At 43.9% G+C, this 21,461-nt stretch overlaps 1 protein-coding gene across 3 annotated transcripts in view; it reads right to left on the bottom strand.

Annotated features, from left to right (window-relative positions):
* Nucleotides 1-21,461, bottom strand: part of NF2 (NF2, moesin-ezrin-radixin like (MERLIN) tumor suppressor) — a 72,139-nt gene that overhangs the window by 38,834 nt on the left and 11,844 nt on the right. For all 3 annotated transcript variants that reach the window (XM_024767961.1, XM_024767960.1, XM_024767962.1), the window contains exons 2-4: nt 10,627-10,752; nt 8,561-8,683; nt 6,525-6,608 (exon numbers count right to left, since the gene is read on the bottom strand). In XM_024767961.1, coding sequence (XP_024623729.1) covers nt 6,525-6,608; nt 8,561-8,683; nt 10,627-10,752 — 333 coding nt within the window. The remainder of the gene's footprint in view (nt 1-6,524; nt 6,609-8,560; nt 8,684-10,626; nt 10,753-21,461) is intronic.

Genomic DNA, 21,461 nt, shown 5'->3' with positions numbered 1-21,461 from the left:
TTGTGTTCCTTTTATATTTTTTTTTTTTTTTTTTTTTTTGCGGTACGCGGGCCTCTCACTCTTGTGGCCTCTCCCGTAGCGGAGCACAGGCTCCGGATGCGCAGGCTTAGCCGCTCCGCGGCATGTGGGATCTTCCCGGACGGGGGCACGAACCCGTGTCCCCCTGCATTGGCAGGCGGACTCTTAACCACTGCGCCACCAGGGAAGCCCTTAAATGTCTTTTCAAGAAACAAAAGAAGAAAATCCTCAAGTTGTGGTGGCTGGTGAATATAAAAGAAAGTCAGACCACTCCATGGATGGAGATGGCTGTTCCTCCTCATTTTATGTACAGAGGCATCCCAATAACATAAGCAGGAGTGAATTTGCTGGGAAGCTAATGAGGCTTGGGTTTCAGGTCTCTGCACCTGCATGGGCCTATACCTAATTTTATATTAATAATTTGGTGTTCTTGCATTAAAAGAACACCCTAAGTTATATAAGCTTCAGGGCCCACAAAACCTGGATCCACCCCTGATATAAACCAATTGAATTTAAATTCAAGAAGGGAGTTCACCTTTTAAAGGACTCTCAGAGTCACTTCTTAAACAAATACTTTCCTCTGCTTATATGTATGAAAAATTAGACCAAATGCTCTGAATAGGATTTCACAAAACATAAAGGTCTAATCAATACATATATAGAATAAACAGATCCCAACCGCACACCAGTCACTAAATTCCAGATGCATTAAAGACTTACACCTATAAATGAAAATCCATAAAAATACCAGAATAAAATATAGAAGAACATGTGTATATTAAGTTGGTGAAGTCATTCCAAAAGTCACTCAAAACATGAAAAGGACTGACATGTAAAAAAAGATAAAAGATTAATATCCATAATATATAGGTCCTATAACTCAATTAGAAAAAGACAAACAATAAAGTGGAAAAAACAGGCAAGTCATAAACACTTGATTCACAGAGGAAAGAAATACAAATGGCCAATAAGTCTATGAAAATGATGCCCCAGTGGTAATCAAGGAAATGAAAACTTTAAAAAAATCTACTTTTTTGTCAAATTAGCAAAAATTTAAAAGGCTGATAGCAACCACTGTTGATGAGGATATGGAAAAACAGATATTCTCACCACTATTGGTAGAAGTTAAATTAGGAACTTTTGGAGAGCAATTTGGCCATAACTATTTAAATTTTTTTTTAGATAAAATTTTCATAATAAAATTCACAATTTTAAGCATATAATTCAGTAGTTTTTAGTACTTTCAAAATGTTGTACAACCATCACCACTGTCTAATTCCAGAATATTTCCATCACCTCAAAAAGAAATCCCTTACCCATTAGCAGTAAGTCCTAATTTCCTCCTCCTGTCCCCTGACAACCACTCAACCTACCTTCTGTCTCCATGAATTTGCCTCATCTGGACATTTCATACAAATGGAATCATACAATATGTGGCCTTTCCTGTCTGCTTCTTTTACTTAGCATTATTTAAACTTTAAATGTTCCTATCCTTCAACGCATTTATGCCATTTCTTGATATCTATCATAGACAAATGTTGTTCATATGTGCCCCAACAGGCGTACTCAAGGATGTTCACTGCACCCATTTAAGTAGAAAAGTAATAGAAAGAAAAACAAGCCTAAGTATCTACCAATAAAGATATATTTAAATAAACAACAAGGACCTACTGTATAGCACGGGGAACTATACTCAATATCTTACAATAACCTATAACGGAAAAGAATCTGAAAAAGAATATATACATATATGTATAACTGAATCACTTTGCTGGACACTTGAAACCAACACAACATTGTAAATTAACCATACTTCAATTAAAAAAAGAAAACAAAAACAAAACAACAAAAAAAGATATTTAAATAAACCACAGCCCCTCTGTTCTATGAAATACAGTTCAATAGTTTAAAAAACTGAGTATTTTAAGAACTCTCTTCTGACAGTTTTAAGTGAAAAGGGTGCGCTATGCAGGATTTCCTCTAGAGTGGCGGCCTAGGAGTGGGATTTCGGGGACTCGGGGAGGGGGTGTCTCCTCACTGACAGGCCCCTACCATACCCATCACCCCACAGAGCTTATGCCAATTCACAGTCTCTTCCTGCATGGAAATGAGCTCAGAGCTTCTATTCTATTTATTTATTTATTTTACTTTTTTTTTTTCAATTGAGGTTGATTTACAATGTTGTGTCAATTTTTTCTGTACAGCAAAGTGACTCAGTTATACATATATGTATATTCTTTTCCATGATGGTTTGTCACAGGATATTGAATATAGTTCCCTGTGCTCTACAGTACGACCTTGTTCTTTATCCATCCTATATTAATCCTTGTCAATCTCATGGGTTTGAAATGTTTCCTTATTGTTGCTTTAATTCTTCTTTTTCTTGATTACTAATAAGATTGAGCGTCTTTTTGTAGTTACAGATTCTTCTCATACTCTATAAATTGCCTGTTATTTGTACCCTTTGCTCCCATTTTTCTGCTTTTTTCTTAGAAACCTTAGAGTTCTTTATATTCAGGGATATATCTGCAATTCTACTTCTAGAAATCTACCTTAAGGGGAAAAAGCTTTTGCACAGGTACACAAGGAAGCATATAAAAGAGTTCTCAGTAAAGCACTGCTTATAATAGGGAAACAGCAGAAACTAAACCTACCTCCTCCTCAGGAGGATAGAAAAATAAATTAGGCTTATTCATCAATGGCTACCATACAGCAGTTAGAATCAATGAGCTACATTGACAAGTACAACACGATACATATCAAAATTGACATTGAGTGAGAGAAAATACCCATTTGTAAAAGGATAAGCCCCCCAGAAAGGGGGATATGCAGAGGATAGTACCATTTATGTCAACTTTTACCTCCTGGGTATTTTTTTCCCTGGATTATTTTAAAGTTAGTCTCCTCCCATCCAACTGACCACTGCCCAAGTTGGGAACCCCACAGTCTCAGCCAGATGACCACCACAGCCTTCTAACAGGTCTCCCTGTTTCCAAACTGGTCTTACTCCAATCTGTTCTTCACACAGCCACCAAAGGATCTGTCTAAAATATAAACCCTTCACTGGCTCTGCATTCCCCACAGGATAAAGTTAAGACCCTTTATGATCTGAACCCCAGCAGACCTCTCCAGCCTCAACTCTTGCCACTCTACCTATACTTTACATATACCCAACTTCTTAGTTGCCTTTTGGCACTCTGCCCCTAACTAGCATCAAAGAGCACTAGGAAACAACAAGCCTCTTCTCCCACCAGTCTTTTCTCTCTCTGAACACTAGGAATCTGCTGGCCAGCCCTGCAAGATTGGGGAATTACATACCATTCTTTCCCAAAGTCATTTTTAATAAGAACACATTTCAAACACCAAATTGTCAATATAAAATCCAACAGGTGGCTGAAGACGTTGCAAGATGGTTTGGTGTGTCACATGACTGGCCCAAAAAAACCAGCCTATATTTCGGATTCAAAAATAACCTAAATGGGCTTCCCTGGTGGCGCAGTGGTTGAGAGTCCGTCTGCCGATGCAGGGGATGAGGGTTCGTGCCCCAGTCCGGGAAGATCCCACATGCCGCGGAGCGGCTGGGCCCGTGAGCCGTGGCCGCTGAGCCTGCGCGTCTGGAGCCTGTGCTCCGCAACGGGAGAGGCCACAAGAGTGAGAGGCCCGCGTACCGCAAAAAACAAAACAAAACAAAAAAACAACCTAAACTCCTACTAAGAAATATGGTTCTTGCTAACTGAACCATGTGATTAATATCTGTATTTATGCTTTAAGGGTAATTGTTTCTTTATGCTTTGGAATGAACCGTCTGTATCAGTTGAACAGCTGAAATACTGTAATGAATACATTTGTGCGTAATTACATCCCATGTGTTAATGAGCTCAATTCACTTTCCCCACCACACTTTTGTATTTCCTATCTGTCTCAGAAAGGTTGTGGAAGAAAAGAAATGGAATATAATGGAAGGAACCAGGATGATTTACTGAAAAGTTTGTACTGATGTGACCATATAAATGAACCTGGAATTTAGTGAAAGGTAGTGTGTGGTACTCAGAGACCCCTCTCACAGCGAGGGCAAGAGCAAGTGCTAAATTATGCAATCCAGACACTAGGGTTCTCACCCCTGCTCCATTCTCCAGCTCCATTCTGCTTCAAATCCTGTCCATTAAGAAGTGGGCTACAAACTCCATTTAAAAAAGGATTTATATCGGGCTTCCCTGGTGGCGCAGTGGTTGAGAATCCGCCTGCCAATGCAGGGGACATGGGTTTGAGCCCTGGTCTGGGAAAATCCCACATGCCGCAGAGCAACTAAGCCCGTGCACCACAACTACTGAGCCTGTGCTCTAGAGCCCACGAGCCACAACTACTGAAACCTGCGCACCTAGAGCCTGTGCTCTGCAACAAGAGAAGCCACCGTAATGAAAAGCCCGTGCACCACAATGAAGAGTAGCCCCTGCTCACTGCAACTAGAGAAAAGCCCGTGCGCAGCAACTAAGACCCAACGCAGCCAAAAATAAATAAATAAATAAATTTATTAAAAAAAAAAAAAAATTAACATCAAGTACTGTGACTTCAGACAAATTATTAGTCCTTTCTGAGCCTTAAATTCTTTGGCTTACAGAAAAGACTCCATTGAGTATTGCAAGAAATATTCAAGTTATAACACTTTGTAAAACTGTAAAACGCTACAGGCGTGTAAGATCTGATCACTATTGTAATCAGAGGCACCCTATTAATATTAACAGCTGTCCTAGCAACTGGAAGCATGTTATAATAATCCTTAGTTTCCCAAATGCAGACTTGAAGCCATAGATTACCTTTATTTGTATGTTCCTGACAATTTACACCGGGAAAAACAGTTAAAGCACGCTCCTCCATATGAACCCCATATGCTGTCTGTGAATCACTTTCATCTCTAAATTAGCAGGATCCAAATTAGGAGGGCTTTCCTACAGTGAAATCTGTTTAAGCAAACATCTGCTGGTTCCCTGAAAAGTTATTTTTTTTCTACAGGTGGCCTTTGAATTTGTGGTCCAAAATTTATGCAAAGAAAATCTAGCCTTTGAGACTAAAGGCTACCCCCTCAGAGAGAGGTAGTATCTTTGAGAACCTGGGCCTCCTCTCAGCCGGGGAGAAGGCGTGCTAGAGAGAAGCTCAGTTCCGGGCCAGGAAGTGCTCAGATCTAATGAAAGTGACAACTGCTTCATCACTGTCAGGGCGATACTGATTGAAAGGACACATTTTTCCTGTTATTAATATTCTTAATCAAAGCATAAAAGGAAGCATATGTTTTAGTTGAATCAAGGCCCATTTTTCTGTTTTCTCAATTACTCATTTGTCAGGATAATGGAATAGGGGAGGCCCAAAATGCAATCCCAAAGCCATGAATTCTGCCCTTAGCTTTACCCAAGATTGCCCAAATGACCTTGGGCAAATCACTGAGGGCAGATACTCACTTCGTGTCTGTATCAGTGACAGAGTCAACAACCTCCCCTCAAGCCAGTGAATACTCACCAAATATTAGACGAGTCATCAAATGACCCTGATGCTTCTGTTAGTGTGACGAGCACATACAGACTGTTTTCTCCTCCAAATGATAGGACAGTTTTGAGATTATCTTAAGCTACCCCAAAAAGTGGGCTAAGACATTGAGGGTCTTATTAATTTCTCTAACATTTCAGGGAAATGGCTTTATGGATACCTCTAACTAAAAAGGAAAATAATAACTGAAAAGATTATGCAAAAATCACAAAAGTAACCCAGGTGTCCCAATTCTGAGGTCATCTTATGCTGCAGTGAAAGGTAATAAGCAGAGGGATCAGGAGAAAGTGGCATGTGATTGAAGTCGGAAATCTGAGGGGCATGAAGCACCCTGGGCAGACCCTGTAGCGCATCTTATAAAAACAGAGAGGACAGAAGCACAAGACCAGTGGTCTCCCTCTCCCACCACTCCCAGTCTGCAGCGATTTCTCTGTGAAAGACTCTCAGGTCACCAGACAGCTCAGCTGGGCTTGGTCGGGACCAGTACCCGACCGTAAGCACAGCCAGCACGTCCATCCAGGTGGATGAAGCAGGACATTCCCCAAGGTGTGACATGGTCCCGAGGCACAGGGCCGCTGGTCCTCAGAAGATGAGTTTGCAATGAGGACCTGGGCCTTTCTGACCCCAAGGCCATGTTTGGCCAAAACTGGAGACGATAACTTCATTCTTCCTAGTTAATAAAAAGAGAGGTTGGCCGGGTGAATGTAATTAACCACGTGTGCATAGTGAGATTACACAGATAATTCATCAAGCTGTACACTTATCGTTTATACACACACAGACACTATCACAAGATGATACAGCAGTGGAACAGTGAGAGTGGTCCCCCAAGTCCACAAGTGCCACAGCATCCCACTTTCTGGGGAAAGTCTCTGAAGCCTAGAAGATCCAAAGAAACAGATGACTAGTGTGATCCTGTGACATGCATTAATGCCCAGGAAGAATGCATTTTTCTTCTTTGAGCTTACCTTGGCCTGGACGGCATAAGAAGCCAGGAGCACAGAAGCCTCGGGAGGGCAGTAGATCTTTTCATCTAAAATCTGCTTCTTTACCTGAAAGGGGCAACAGGGGAGACATGATACCGTGTGTGTGGACAGGAGCCGTGCAGGCTGGTCACAGCAAGACACTGCAGCGTGTTCTAATGAGGCCTGTCAACCCAGCCTGCTAATGATTTTCTGACAAAGGGAACCGCTGCCGACAGGTTGGGAGCTCGGTCCCCGAGAAGTTATTGGTAAGATGGCTACGCAGAAAAAAACCCTTAGTCTCTTCTGTTCGTGATCAAATGCCAAAGAGGAAAAACAATCTTCGTAGTTAAAAAAAGAGACTGACATCTGGGTTGTGACGGAGGAGAGCTGTGAACTCGGGAAATGTCAGGAGCGGCTCTGGTGGTGATTGCAGCCTCGGCCCCAGCTGAGCACACGCAGAATCAGAGGAAATGGAGTCTGCTTTTAAGTCTTAACACAAGACCAAAGTCAGCGAGGCCACTGAGTTATGACTGCAGGAAAAAAACCCATCACTTTCAATATGCCTGCTCTAAGGAAAAAGGAAGCAATAAAGTTTGATCGATTAACCTTTAAGTCCACTTGAGGTCCGGGAAATATAATTCTTAAGCCATAATGTTGAATTAACATATCTCATTGCATTTAATTTCTTAGACTGGTACAGTGGGTGATGTTCCAGACATAGAGGCAAGACAGCCTCCTGAAGTGAGGGCATGCTGAAATAAACACAACGGGAAAGCCAGCTCTCTTTCACAGACGTCAGCAGTCACCAGATTCATAAAAGTAGTAAATTTTGCCTTGCTCAGCCATGAAAGCGCTCCAACATTTCAGTAGGAGGGGAAATTAAGCCAAAGTCAAATGGAGAATGGGCACTGCTTACAAGAAAGCCATCTCTATATGGCTAGGACATTCTGGGGCCTAGGAGGTCATTTTGTGGTTTCATTCAAAGCAGGGCAACTTTCTAATCCTTCGGTTTTAAGCTGCACTACAGAAAAACTAAAAGGGCTTCCCTTTGACATGAAAATATTGGAGAGGGGATATACAAACACACACACTTTTTTTGGCAAACTTTTTTTTGCAAGAGAAATTACTGGAGGGGGTTATTACATTTAACTTAATATTTACTTAATGCAATAATCTGAGGCTCAAACTAATTATAGGAGGCCAGGCTATATGTGTACCTCTGGGCAATCATGTAATTAATGCCCTGCTAGGGTCTTTTCCGTCACTGATGGTGGACACACCAGCCGTTCCAGCGCCAAGCACCATAACTAACCGTGAAACTTGGAAAGTGCTCTGAGCGAGCAGTAGGAACACAAGCAAAACTGACAAGGTTCTCATCCTCACACCAGTCCCCCTAGCTGCACCTCTAGATGGTCAACTAGCTGTCTTTGAACCTATAATTATGGATCTCCTAATTTCTTCAATTCGGTGGAACAATTACTTATGGGGTCCCCACCGTGCACTCAACGAGCCTTGCCTTAAAGGGGCTTACAGTCTAATGAGGAAATAGGTGGAAAATAAGGCAGTATAGACAAAGAGTGGCATGAAACATGATGTCTGAAGTACCACGTGTGTGGGATTTACCAAGTGTCACTGGAGTTCTGAAGTCCTGCCTTCATGAGAGCAAATTTTAAATTTCTGGAAGAACTACTCTTTGCAAGACTCTCTTTTTAGACTTCCTGGGCAACTATTGAGTACTTCTAAGTTAGTGAGGAGCCATCTTCAAAGATGTTTCTAGTTAGGGAGCTACTTGTATGTGTTCTTTCGCCATCATACTTTTGCAATTTCATTTGATGCCAATTATCATCACTCAAGTATAGTTCTGTCCTGAAGACTGTTTTTCATTATAGAACCAAAGGGACTGGCTTTCCAGAGGGAGAACATTTTCACAATGTGGAGGCATTTGTGGTCAAATCCGAGGGGTTGGCCCAGGCTGCCTCTGCTGCTACCCCTGGGGGCGGTTCTCTCAAGATCAGGGGGGGTAGCATGGAAAGGGGTACCTGCAAGAAGAATAAATGTTGCGTGATCTCCTGAACCAGCTCCTCCTCAGCATTCTCAGGATAAAATTTGGCCAGGAAGTGAAAGGTGACTGGCTCTTCCTTTGAAACGTCATGATCCAGCACCTGCGGAATTACAGAGCAAAAGAAAAACAAGCTAGTTTCGCCCCTCTCCCTCCCAGGCCGCCATCAAAGGACCTTCTGCAGGGAGTGTATAAACATTTTTCTCCCTTCTAAATTTATCGCATTTCCCAAAGGTTGTGATTCTACAGTTTGAAGCATTCACAAACCCATCTATAACAGGAGGTAATATTCACTTCACATGGTGAATTAATCAAATTAATCAATATCCCCAAGTGGTGAGTGGAGCTAAGATGATTCAGGCACAAATGTTTTCAAGGCCACAGAGATAGCTAAAAACTAGAAATTTATAACTCAAAGGCCTTGGGCACTATCCTTTACAGGTAGGCTGAAGGTTTTTTAATTTTCTCAAGTAGTGGAATCTTCCTTTACTCTTTTGTCCTGCTGACTACCTACAACATTTAGGTCCATACTGGAATGGAGCTTAGAGATGATGAACTAAATATTTGTGAAATCATCTAAACATTAACTGAGCAACAAAAGTAAAACACGTCCATCATGGCAACCCTTTGTTTCAAGGAACCTCTAGAGATGCCCCACGAAATACTTGAGCACAGCCAGTAAACCACTCTGCCTTTAATATTCTAACAATTTCATCCACCCACTGGAAAGCTTGAGCCATCTGCTCTCCAGAATGAATTTCATCTCAGGACATAAACATGCCATGTGACAGGCTACAAGGCTCCATTAACATGTGTCATAACTTATTTCCTTTGAGCAGCAGGCTCCATGGCTCCTGAGGCCCCCAATCTAATATCCATTTGGCCAACACTCAGGTACGATTTCAAATTTACTTTGCTGAGAGTCACAAAGTGATACTGAAGGTTTTGCTGTCTTTGGTAGATAACTCTCCAGGCTCCTGCCCAAATTCCTGGTCGTGGTGCCCAAGAGATTCAAAATAAACCTGATCTAGGACGCTCTTGCTGGCATGGCAGCACTTGGACATTCATGATCGCTGGGAATTACCATGTGAAATTTATAACCAGCAGGGACCCCAACGTGAAGATTCAGATTACTGCGTACATATGTAAACACAATTTGAACGCCTGAGTTTAGAGTCAAACTGGTAGAAGACGGGAGGCTTTCACTGTTTATCATGCGAAGTAGTAGATAATAGAATGAGGTAGGCAATTGCAGGGGGTAATTTGGGGTAAAAATGAGACACTGACTTACTCAGAGATTCAGGGGTCTTTTAGGAGTCACTGACTAAAACATACGGACCTGCTCTCAGCGTCTCCATGGATAGGTTGGCAGGTAAGTAGGTGACAGCGTCTTTGTGAGCACATAAGAACCCACGCAGAGGGCAGTTCCCCGAGGCAATATCCATTTCTAAGCCACATTAGAACTGCTGGGAGTCAGACTTGTACACCAGACCTCAGAAGCCCCAGAATATCATGAGAACAAAATAGACATTCTTCCTTCACCGCGGGAACCAGGGCACTCTTTATTCCTTAGATCATGTTAATGAATAAATTGAGTTGGGCCATGGTGTTCCTCAAAAACACTCTAAAACATTCCCTAAAGAACAGGAGCCCCAAGAAAATCCTTCAAAGACATAAATTGTGGGAAAAAAAACCAAAACGATAATACAATAGTACTTTTTATCCACGAAGCCTGACTCATGGCTCAGTCAACAGAATGGCATTAAGCCTGAAGCAATCAGGTGACACCCGGTGACAACAAGGAAGAAGCCAGGGATGGCAGCTGGTCAGTCCTGGGTGGTTCTGCCGGCCCCGGGGTAGCCGGTGAGGAACAGGGGCGGGGCCTCCCTACGCCCGCATCCTGTCCCGTATAACTTCCTCCGCAACCCGCCCCTCTCTCTGCTGTGTACCCATAATGCCCCATGATGAGCAATAAGCTAGACACATGCTCAGGGGAAATCCAGAGCCCATGCCAGCCCCACTGGTGTCATCAGGGTCTGGGCCCACCTTCTTGTCCATCTTGAGCCAGGCCACGGTGTCCTTGATTGTATACTGCAGGCCAAAGAACCAGGTTTCCCGAAGCCCCAGGGTCCGGCACACCAAGTCAAACAGGTCCTTCCCCTTCCACTTCATCTGCAAGGGAACAAACCAACAGGGGAAGACAGCTGAGCCCAAGTGGTAATCTGCTCGCAGGAAAACCTTTTCTCTGCTCCCCCCACCTCAGCTTCTGAAAGGTGGGGGTGACGCTAAGATGGCTGAGGAGCACAGAATTCCTAAATAATTGTAAACCTTCCTACACAAAACCATGAGTGGGAAAATAATAATTAGAGCTTAATGGCTTAATCACTGCAAAGCATACACAATACCTCCCTTGGACAGTTCCTTACAGATCTTAATATGCCCAAAGCTGCCAATTTAGGAAAGCTGGTAAATAACGTCCACATTTAAGAGTCAAGCTTCTCCCGTTAACCCAAGGTTAGCTTCTAGAGACATTCGTTTCCTCAAGATTTTCTTGTTGATTTTCTTTTTAATCATGACTCTGCCCTTTAATAAAAGGCTAGCTTTTTAAAATGTGAAGACTAGTTTTACTTGATTTTTTTTTTAAAACGCAACATAGGGTACGAAGTTGTAACTGAGGTCACAAATCATGGGGAAAAAGAACCACTAGAGACCAGCCAGTCCAATCACGGGTCTCTCCCCATCATGATGTGTAACCAAGGCCAAAGAGGAGGTGTCCACCCACAGCCACATGCAGCAACTTCAAACTCTTGTATCGAAACCCAGGGGACAAACAGACAGGAATATACTGTAGTGTGCTAATCCCGTAGCCTCATTTTCAAAAGGACCTGAAGCAATGGCTGCTAAACCCATTTCTCAGCTCTTCAATCTTGTGGCCAGAAAAGCAGGTTCAATATCATAATAGGGGAAGAAAATACCCAGGAGCTTAGTAAATGTTGCCACCCGTGATGCAGCCACCCATAGCGGCTGCTGGCCTCGACCCCAGTCAGTGGCCCCCAAGTATCAGGTGGACATTCAAATGGACACCTGCGTACAGGGATGAGCACAAGACACGTCACGGAGATGGTGGGCACAGATGGTGGATTCAAATACGAGGTCACCAGACATCGGAAGAGGAAGACCACCTGACTGCAGGGGCGTCTGTCCTTCTCCTGCTCTCATTAGAAATTTCCACCCAAGGTCCTGGCACACTGAAGATGCACAATTAAAAGGAACTGGGGAAAGTTCAGGGTTCAGAGACTTCTTATAAAAGCAAGAAGGAAAAAAATAAGTTAGACCTCTAAAATCTGATTGGTGTTTGCTAAAACCTGATTCTAGAGGATTTTTCAAGCAGGCCTTCTATTTTTAATATATGTGAATGGACGGCGTGTTCCCTACGAGGAACTCAACAGGAAAGCCCATCCTTCTCCGTGTGTATATTCAAAGTCAAAGAGCAAAGGAGCAGCCTAGATGGAAGCACACCAAAACTGCAGCAGACACAGGGTGGAGATATGGATTAGCTTTTGTCCTTCTCCAAAAGATGCTCTAGCTCTGCCCCCGTCCCCTCTCTGTGACTTCAGTGGGGCCCCTGCAACACTACAAAGGTTGAGTTCTTTAGAAATTATTTTGAGTAAAATAAAATAAAATGTTTTATTTTAAAAAGATGATCTTCCCCTTTTGTAAGGCTTAATAATGCTTGTTGGCACACCTGTGTCCCAGTCTGACACTGGGACAAAGGGTTTTTTAATTCACGGTAGGTTTTAATTCCTACAGGTGGACTTCACTGAAGAAATGTTATTTTGGAAAACTAGGGGCTTCAGGATGCTGATTATCCTCTTGTTTCTATTTTAAGCCAGTACATAGTATATAAATTATAAATGACTACTTTGCTACAAGATAATGTAACACTTAAGAGCACACATTAACTTGGAGAAGTGAAATACCCAAGGGCCAAGAAGATCAAGGTAATGATCCCCAATCCGCCATAACTCACGGCCACCGCAGGGTGGGCTCTGGCACGAGGGGCTGTCTGCAAGTGGGTGTGTGTTGCATCTAAACGAGAGCTACCAAGAGAATGCTGAGTGGATTTCCTGATTTGGGAGCTTAAATTCTCAAACATAATCTCGTATTAATGCAGTTTTCTACTTCCTTGTTTCTAAAATGCAAAATTATCTCTGTTGAATGCAGAGACAATGTCTTTGCTACTATGGAGCTTGCAATAAAGTGAAGAGAGGGGAAATTTTTTCACACCAATTCAGAATGCCTGGCTTATATTTTCAACTTTAAGAATTGTAGGGTGTCAAATTGGAAATGAGTCTGAGTAATTAATTACCCACAGTAGACCTGTCCCCTTTTTGTATAAGGAAACATTCTTTGGCAGCCTGCTACAGCAGACAACTGGCCTTTCTTCTTGGTGGTCTAAGGTAGGCAACCCCCCAGATCACCTCTTTTTCTGCTCTGTGGGGTTCCTTTCATCTTGCTCTCCTCCAGCACTCCCCAACCTTTTCCAGTAAGTAACTGGTATCTTAACACTCTTCTCCCACCCTAAAACAAAACCCATTTTCAGAAGAGCCTGGTATTTATTGCTCCTTTACAGCTCAATGTGAATTAAAGCCTCTGCTTCCTCTCATCTAATCCTTTTTTTGGCTGCACCTCGAAGCCTGTGGGATCTCAGTTCCCCGACCAGGGACTGAACACTGTCCACAGCAGTGAAAGCCTGGAATCCTAACCACTAGGCCACCAGGGAACTCCCCATCCTCTCAGCTAATCTTTCAGCAAGCATTACACAGCACATCCTATGTGCCCAGCAATATTAGACACTGAGGATGTGAAATTCTGGAAGAATGTTCCCTGCCGAAGACTCAAGTAACGACCCAGGTTGGAAAAAGCTTTAAAGAACAAGGGAGAATTAGTTAAAGGAGAAAAGGAAATAAGTCTAAAAACAGACAAACGTCATGTTCTCTACAGGGAACTGCATGTCATCTGGCAGAGGTGAAACAGACAGCCTGAACTCAGTGGGCCTGGTGGGGATGGACCAGGACTCTCCATATACCCAGAGGCAGAGGAATGATGGGATCAGACCTGCATTCTAGAATGTGCACTAACAACAGGTTGGAGGAAAGGAGCCTGGAATCAAGAAGGGCAGAAGGGAGGCCAACTCCCACCTTGATGACGGCAGTGCGAAGGAGAGAAAGCCTGAGAACTAGAAAAGCATCAAGAGAAACACCTGAATTCCTGGCTTGAGCATCAGGTGGTTCCAGTAGAGGAGGGATGGAAGACAGGAAAAGCAGGAGCAGCAAGTTTTGAGGGAAACAGATGAGTAATTAAGTTCTAGACAAAGTAAGACAGGGTGCCTGAGGAAACCAAGTAGAGATGTCCTAAATACACCTGATTTTAAGTCTTAGCTCTATTTACAAAATAAAGTGTTCTAGTTTTTAGTTATTAAGTTTTTCTCTTGGGCTAAATCTAACCTCCAATGTGTTGTTACCTACATGAGGGTGCACTTTTCAACATGCCTTCCCCAAATGTATGAGGCTTGCTTAATTGGGGTTTCTACTTCTTCACAAACAAGAACCACCGGTCACAGTTACTCCTGGTGGCTCTTGGGAAACCCTGAGGATGGGAGGTCTTGGGTTGCCGTGGGGCTTCCTCGGTGCTGCTGACTCAAGAGCATGAGTATGAGCACACCCACCTCCAGTTCTATCACTGGTCCACTGCACTGTGCTGATGTGGGAAGGTGATGTGACCACCTAAGCATCTCCCTAGATCGTAGGCACCTCAGAACAAGAGCAACGCCGGTCATCTCTCTACTCCCCACGGCACCCGCCGAGTGTGCACACACAAGACGTGGCAAACGATGGCTGTGTGACAGAACAGACTTGACCACTTCAAAACCCGAGGCTCAAAAGTGTAAAGCAAAATGAACCCCCATTCGTCCACTCCTTTGACAAATATTTAGTGAACACACGCTGTGTCCAAGCACCAGCCGAGGTGCAGGGGATAAATGGGGGACAGAAGACAACAGGCCCAGGGTGTGAACCTGTCAGAAACAGATAATCATTCCCCTCGCCCCACACACAAATCAACTCCGGGTGTGGTGGTCAGCACTATAGCACCCAGTGCCACAACAGGGACATCAGGGACTGGAGGGACCCTCTATCTTGAACGGGTGGGCAATGGCATCTGAACTGGTGGGAAAGAGAAGCCAAGACCAGCCTTGGGGAAGGAAGAGAGAGCAGGCAAGTGTGTTACAGGCAGAGGGAAGAGCATATGTGAAGGTCTAGAGGTCTAGATGGTTCTTGCAGGAAATGACAGTATTGTAGTTCAGTTTGGCTGGAGAACAGAGGCTGGGGAACACTTGCTATACTTTCAACTACCATCTACAATCAATTCTTGGGAATTCTCTGGCAGTCCAGTGGTTAGGACTCCACGCTTCCACTGCAGGGGGCACGGTTGGGGAACTAAGATCCCGAAAGCCATATGGCATGGCCAAAAAAAATAATAAATAAAACCAATTCTTTGTCTCCTAACTCTGACCTGTCGTGTGAACCACAGAAAGCTGTCTGAGTGGCTGTTTTCTCCTTTTTCCCTAGGATGGAACATAACTCGTACCATTCTAGATGTACAGGAGAGAAGCTAAATCATTACATAAGATGGATGCTTCCAAAGATTAGGGCTTAATTCCTTCCAGGAACCAGTCTAAAAGGCAGAGAGAAACAGTGGTTATCTAACGTCATCGGTATGAATCTCAGTGCTGCCGCTGTGTGACCTTGGGCAAGTTATTAAACTTCCTTGTGCTTTGCAACAGGGATAATAAACAGAACCTGTTTTAGCAGATTGATCTCAGGATTAAGTGCACTGATACATTTGAAAAGCCTAAGAAGGTGCCACAGTAAATACTCAATAAAAGGTGGTGATTACTCATTCTAACCCCACCTCTTCTTATATTCTCAAGGGGCATCATTTAAAGCCTCCAGTTGTGTTCCACTCCACGCATGATGGATGGTAGATCAGAAAGGGCACCATCAATTCCCATCGTGCTAACCAAGCCATCACTCACTTGACAAACATTTATTGAGCACCCACTACATCCTAGTCACTGCGCTCGGCCCCAGAGATGAATGATGAATCTGGGACAAGACGCTGTCCCTATTCACGGCTGATGGGGAAGACAGGTAAACGGATAAGGAAAGTGCAACCTGGCAAATGCTCACAGAACAGAGGACTGAGGGAACGCAGCTCGGGCCTGGGGGTCTGTGGGGTGAGTGGCTTCCCTGGGGAGATGCCATCTGAGCTGGGTCTCAAAAGCCAGGCAGCAGCTGGTCCTCTGGTGAAGGGGCTGAAGGATGAGAGGTCACTCCAGCCGGAGGGAACAGCATGTCTGTCGCTTGGGTCCAGGCTGTTGTCAAGTGAAGGAACGCTCTTTGCGTTCTTCTGGTATCTGACAAGCAGCGTGACTGTCCTATCTGCAGTACTGAATGTTCAGTGCAGTACTGTGTACATGGCTTCAGCCCCACGCATGTGACAGCTCGCACCCACCACGGCCACTCAGGGCCTGGGTCGTTCAGTCCCTGCTCTGAGCGGCCAGGCCCCCCTGAACAATACCTGCCACGTCTCTAAGGAGCCACTACCAGTAGGATGAGTCTTTTTTTTTTTTTTTATTAAAACATTTTCTCTTCTGATACCTGCTAGCACATAAGCCATTCAGGCTTTGCACTTATGCTACTTACAGGCCTTTTTGGAGGGTTTGTCATTTTTCCTGAACAGATTGCCAAAAAGAGAACAGTCCCTGGTGCTGATGAAATGTTCACCTGAACTCATCTCTTCCGCCCTGGGGCAAGTGTTCCACTGCTCCACATACCCCCTCACCCCCGACTCTGCTCAGCCCAGTGAAGGGAGGGAGGCGACGAGGCAGGGGCTCATCTTGCAGGCAGAAAAGGAGCGGTGGAGGGAGGGAGAAAGGAGATTTGCAGGAAGGAGCCGGACTCCATGGCGTGTGGGCTCCAGCTCTGTGGGCCTTGGCCTCCAGATGCCCTTGAAGCTCAGGGCAAATGGCAGGGAGTCTGGGCGCACGGCGCGTCTTGCATCGTGGCTGTGTTCCTGCATTACTTTAACGGGCTGCGGTGCTATTTCCCAGATCCATCCCATGCCTCTATCACAGATGGATGTGTATGAACTTTATAAACAGGACTAAGTGCTGTCAGCTTGTTATCTTTTGTAGGGGCTGGATTTATGAGCTTTACCCAGAGTGAAGTGCTTGTCATTTATCAACCTCAAATGTTTTAAGGAAACAGCACTAAGCACTTAGGCTCTGCAGCAGGAACGTAGCTGGAATGCAGCACTTTTCTGTTGTTGGAAGCAACTGGCACCAATAGCCTACAGGACCAATCAGGGTCTATTAACCGGGGAAGCATTTTGAATAACGTCTGAGACATCTTCTTACAACAGGCCAGGTTTAGACTCACAACCCTAAAACTACCACTTGTTTTTTTGGCTGTGGCAGCCTTTGCATGGCATTTCTCGCACGGCTTTCTCTGGGCCGTACAGAGAATCGAATGTGGCTGCCATGTGTGAAATGCCTGAGAATCAGAAGCCCCAGAGAAACTTCAGCTTTACAGAGAAGACTCAGACCTGGAGAAGCTAGCAGAGAAGTGACATCCCATTTCATAGATGTCGGGGGACAGGATTATCAGCCACACAAGAGATGCTATTTGACTGGCTGGCTACTCCACAGAAGAGGAAAGAGAACCGACGGACAGACCCGGCATTCACTTATCAGGGTTTCTTCTAATTAGTTCACAAGCTGCCCCAGCATTTTCTATAAAAACTATTGAAAGGTTAGCTCCCTTACAGACAGAGCAATAGAAGGGACCGTACCTCCCCGGGCTCAGGACACATGTAGCGTGTTTACCGTGATTTCGGGAACACGAGAGCAAGGAGGGCTGTAATCTCCCCTCTCCACGTTCACCCCTAATTGACTTTTGCAGTCGTGGCTGCCCTACGAGAACTGATTTCAGAGAAGAGTTGAGAATTTAAGATGCTGATGTGCCTGATCCAAACCTAAATACAACTTTTATTGGCCTGTTTTGAAAAAACAGATGCCAAACACCTCCATTTACAAGATAAACACAATGGAAAGAGTTATAAAAATGATTTTCCTGTGCAGCAGTGAATAATGAGTCCCATTAAAATCTATTCCAGTTAATCAAAGAGGATAAAAGAGTGCAGTAATGGGGGTGTAAAACCGACCCTCCCCGACTCATACCACGGAAGCAGGTTCTGTGTCTCATGTCTGTGTTTGCTGTCGTGGTTAAGGACACACACACACCACTCCTAATCAGCCATTATTTCTGAGGGAAAAGGAGACCCTCCAAATAGAAACAAGATTTTAGTCAAAAAAAGAGACTCGTCTCTTTGCTCTACCAATCACGACCCCCAAATCCCTTATCTCGATCTGCACAAAATCTCACAAACCTGAAACCTCCTTTTTGCAAAAACAAAACAACAAAAAACTCAATTCCAATCTTGCCCTGTCAGTTTCTGCCATAATCAACCACAGCAAGTAATTTTCCTCTCCCAGCCCTCCAATCATCGCTGTTAGTATGCTGAATCTATTTAAATCATTGGTTTCAAGGCCCTCCACCAATTACTTCCTCTCTCCTCCAACCAACTGCTCTGCCTTGTTATAAGGCAGCCTCTGCCCTCCCTGGTCAGCAAACCTACATGCCTCTAGTTACCCACAACCAGACCTTTCTAAGATCCCTTCTTTATCTCACCACTGTCTCCCTCCCCCGCATACAATACCAGATATGTGAGTTAGTATGTACTTTACATACACGGAAAAATGAGGTGTCTGTCTCTGCCCAAGATTCCTGTCCTTCCTGCAATTCTGTAGATCATAAACTCCTTGAAGACAAGGGCTAACACACATACACACATACACACACACACACACACACACACACACACACACACACACACACACACACACTCCCTGTCTCTCTCTCTCTCTCTCTCTCTCTCTCTCCCCTTCTCCCTTCCTCTTTCTCTCTCTCTAAGTCTCCCAGGACCCACACAAGTGCTGTATAATCTGTGGCCACTTCACAAATGCTTGTGGTTGGCTGATGATGTTGATGATAATGATGATGATAGCTAAGCTGAGCCTTCTGAGTAGAACAGTCTTCTAGGTAATGATTGCAATGAAGCAAGAATTTATGACACTCCTCATTAAAATTCTAATTGCATAATTGGGCCTGAAGGTATATACCCGCCCCCTTTGGGGACACATACTGATCTCCACTCTCTAAAAATACCTTGGCAAGGAAATCTAAATCTCAAAAAGCCAACCAAGAAAAATTTCCACAGAACAAGAGACCAGTAAGAAACAGATCACAGCGCCTCGGCAAGCCACAAAACGGAGGTTTTAAACTCTGAGAAGTCTTTCAAAACAAAATGAATTATAGATTTTTTGGAGGGAGAAAAGTTCTTATGTTTGCAGCTCCTGGCACATTGCCTGCTTTAGCGGAGACAGGTTCTAGCAGCGGCCGTGAGCCCAGAGAGGGGATCTACGTCCTAAACTCCCCCCTCCACCACGCACAACCTTGGGTGAGCCACACAGCTCAACTGCGCCTCAGTTTCTTCACCTGTCAATCAATTGTGCCCCCATGCAAGGCCCAAATTTTATAATGCTGTGAAAAAAGATGAGAGGCTTGAAGCTTTGAAAGTCAGCTGACAGATGACAAAGCAAAAAGAAACGTTATATGCTATAAAAGCAATGCAATTCCTCCAAAGTAAAGAAGACAATCTCTATCTTTGGAATTTAACTCACAACATGAGGGCAATCATGGCCTTGTCAAATAGCTATAAAACACCCAAACCCGCTGTGCTGGGAAAGTCGCGTAACCTCTCTGGGTCTCAGCTTCCACACTCATCAAGTGGGCTTTCAGGATTAATACCCTCTGAGTCTACGAGCTTGAGATGGTTTTGTATAAACCGTGGAGTATTTTTCACTGCTATAATCATTTTCTTTTAATCCTTTAACATCCCATTCTATATCTTAAAATCATTTTGGGGGATGTCAATGACCCTTAACACTTAATTTCTGTGTGCTTTCTACTTTCCCTTACTCAGGTACTGCCACTGCAATCATGTTCCTTGCTACTAATAATCAGGAGTTGATTTACAATAATGAACTCTAATGCAACAAAAATGGTGATTGTCATGTTAATGAAAAGTACAAGTTTTTTAGCACCAAGCATGCTGTTGATATTCAGCAATTACCAATGATTACAAATGTTTCCTACTAGAGCATGGACTTGAGGATATGGGGAGGCGGAAGGGTAAGCTGTGACAAAGTGAGAGAGTGGCATGGCCATATATACACTACCAAATGTAAAATAGATAGCTAGTGGGAAGCAGCCGCATAGCACAGGGAGATCAGCTCAGTGCTTTGTGAGGACCACCTAGAGGGGTGGGATAGGGAGGGTGGGAGGGAGGGAGACGCAAGAGGGAAGAGATATGGGAACATATATATATGTATAACTGATTCACTGTTATAAAGCAGAAACTAACACGCCATAGTAAAGCAATTATACTCCAATAAAGATGCTAAAAAAAATGTTTCAAACACTGAGAATAAGAATTCTGCGGAGAGCTATGAATAGGAAACAATAGTAAATTCAGTGCTGGCAGCACAAAGCTCAATTTCAAATGCCTAAACATGAAGTAAAATGAACAGACTCTGAAACACCACCCATGACGAAGTGTTACCCAGTGGATTAACTCCTCCTGCCCTGGACTCTGTGAAAATTGTAATTTATATTTAAAAGTACTTCAAAAAAAGGAGAGGAAAAAGGCCAATTCCTTTAGAAATGATGTGCTCTGACCCCACCTAGTGGTGTCGGAGTGATTCCTGAACTAGGACAAGTGCCTCAACTCAGCACAGGTGACTGAAGATTTCCCGAGGTCAGCACTAAATTGGTAATAAATTTTTGCTTGACAAAAATGTACTAAAGCGGGCTTCCCTGGTGGCGCAGTGGTTAAGAATCCGCCTGCCAATGCAGGAGACATGGGTTCGAGCCCTGGGCCTGGAAGATACCACATGCCGCGGAGCAACGAAGCCCGTGAGCCACAACTACTGAGCCTGCGCTCTAGAACCTGCGAGCCACAACTACTGAAGCCTGTGCACCTAGAGCCTGCACTCCACAACAAGAGAAGCCACTGTAATGAGAAGCCTGCGCGCCACAATGAAGAGTAGCCCCTGCTCGCCACAACTAGAGAAAGCCACGCACAGCAACAAAGACCCAACGCAGCCAAAAATTAAAAAAAATTTTTTAAAAAGTACTAAAACATGTGGACTTAGAATCTAAATCAGACAAAGCACAGACAGGAGGATGGAACACATCATCCTGTCACAAACCAGAGAAGCCTCGTCATCAGCTGGCTAAAATGATTACCAGCTCTGAGAAAACTCAATTCTGGGTTTTTAAGACTGCAAATGCTCTTTTAACTTCTGAAATTAAGAATAAACAAGCACCAAAAATGTTCTTGGAGAAGAATGCAAAACTAGCATGAATAATTGGAGAAGTCATTAAAAACAAAAGAGAAAAATTTCAAAATGACACATGGGGGACAAAGGAATCGAGAATAATGAAGCATGGCAGAAATCAGAAAAGAATCCTGCTATCACAGTGGACATCAAGCTAAATAGAGACCATTTATAAAGCACATTACAAAAAAGATCCTTAAATATATGGCATAAGGTAAAGCTCACTATATTTAGACTAATTGTGGAGTCTAGAGGGTCTATAATTACAAAGCCATGGATAACCTGAAGAAGATTCAAA

Source organism: Neophocaena asiaeorientalis, unplaced genomic scaffold, assembly GCF_003031525.2.
Source record: "Neophocaena asiaeorientalis asiaeorientalis breed wild unplaced genomic scaffold, Neophocaena_asiaeorientalis_V1.1 scaffold828, whole genome shotgun sequence".
In the NCBI taxonomy this organism is placed as follows: Eukaryota; Metazoa; Chordata; class Mammalia; order Artiodactyla; family Phocoenidae; genus Neophocaena; species Neophocaena asiaeorientalis.
This window is presented reverse-complemented; position numbering and strand designations above follow the sequence as displayed.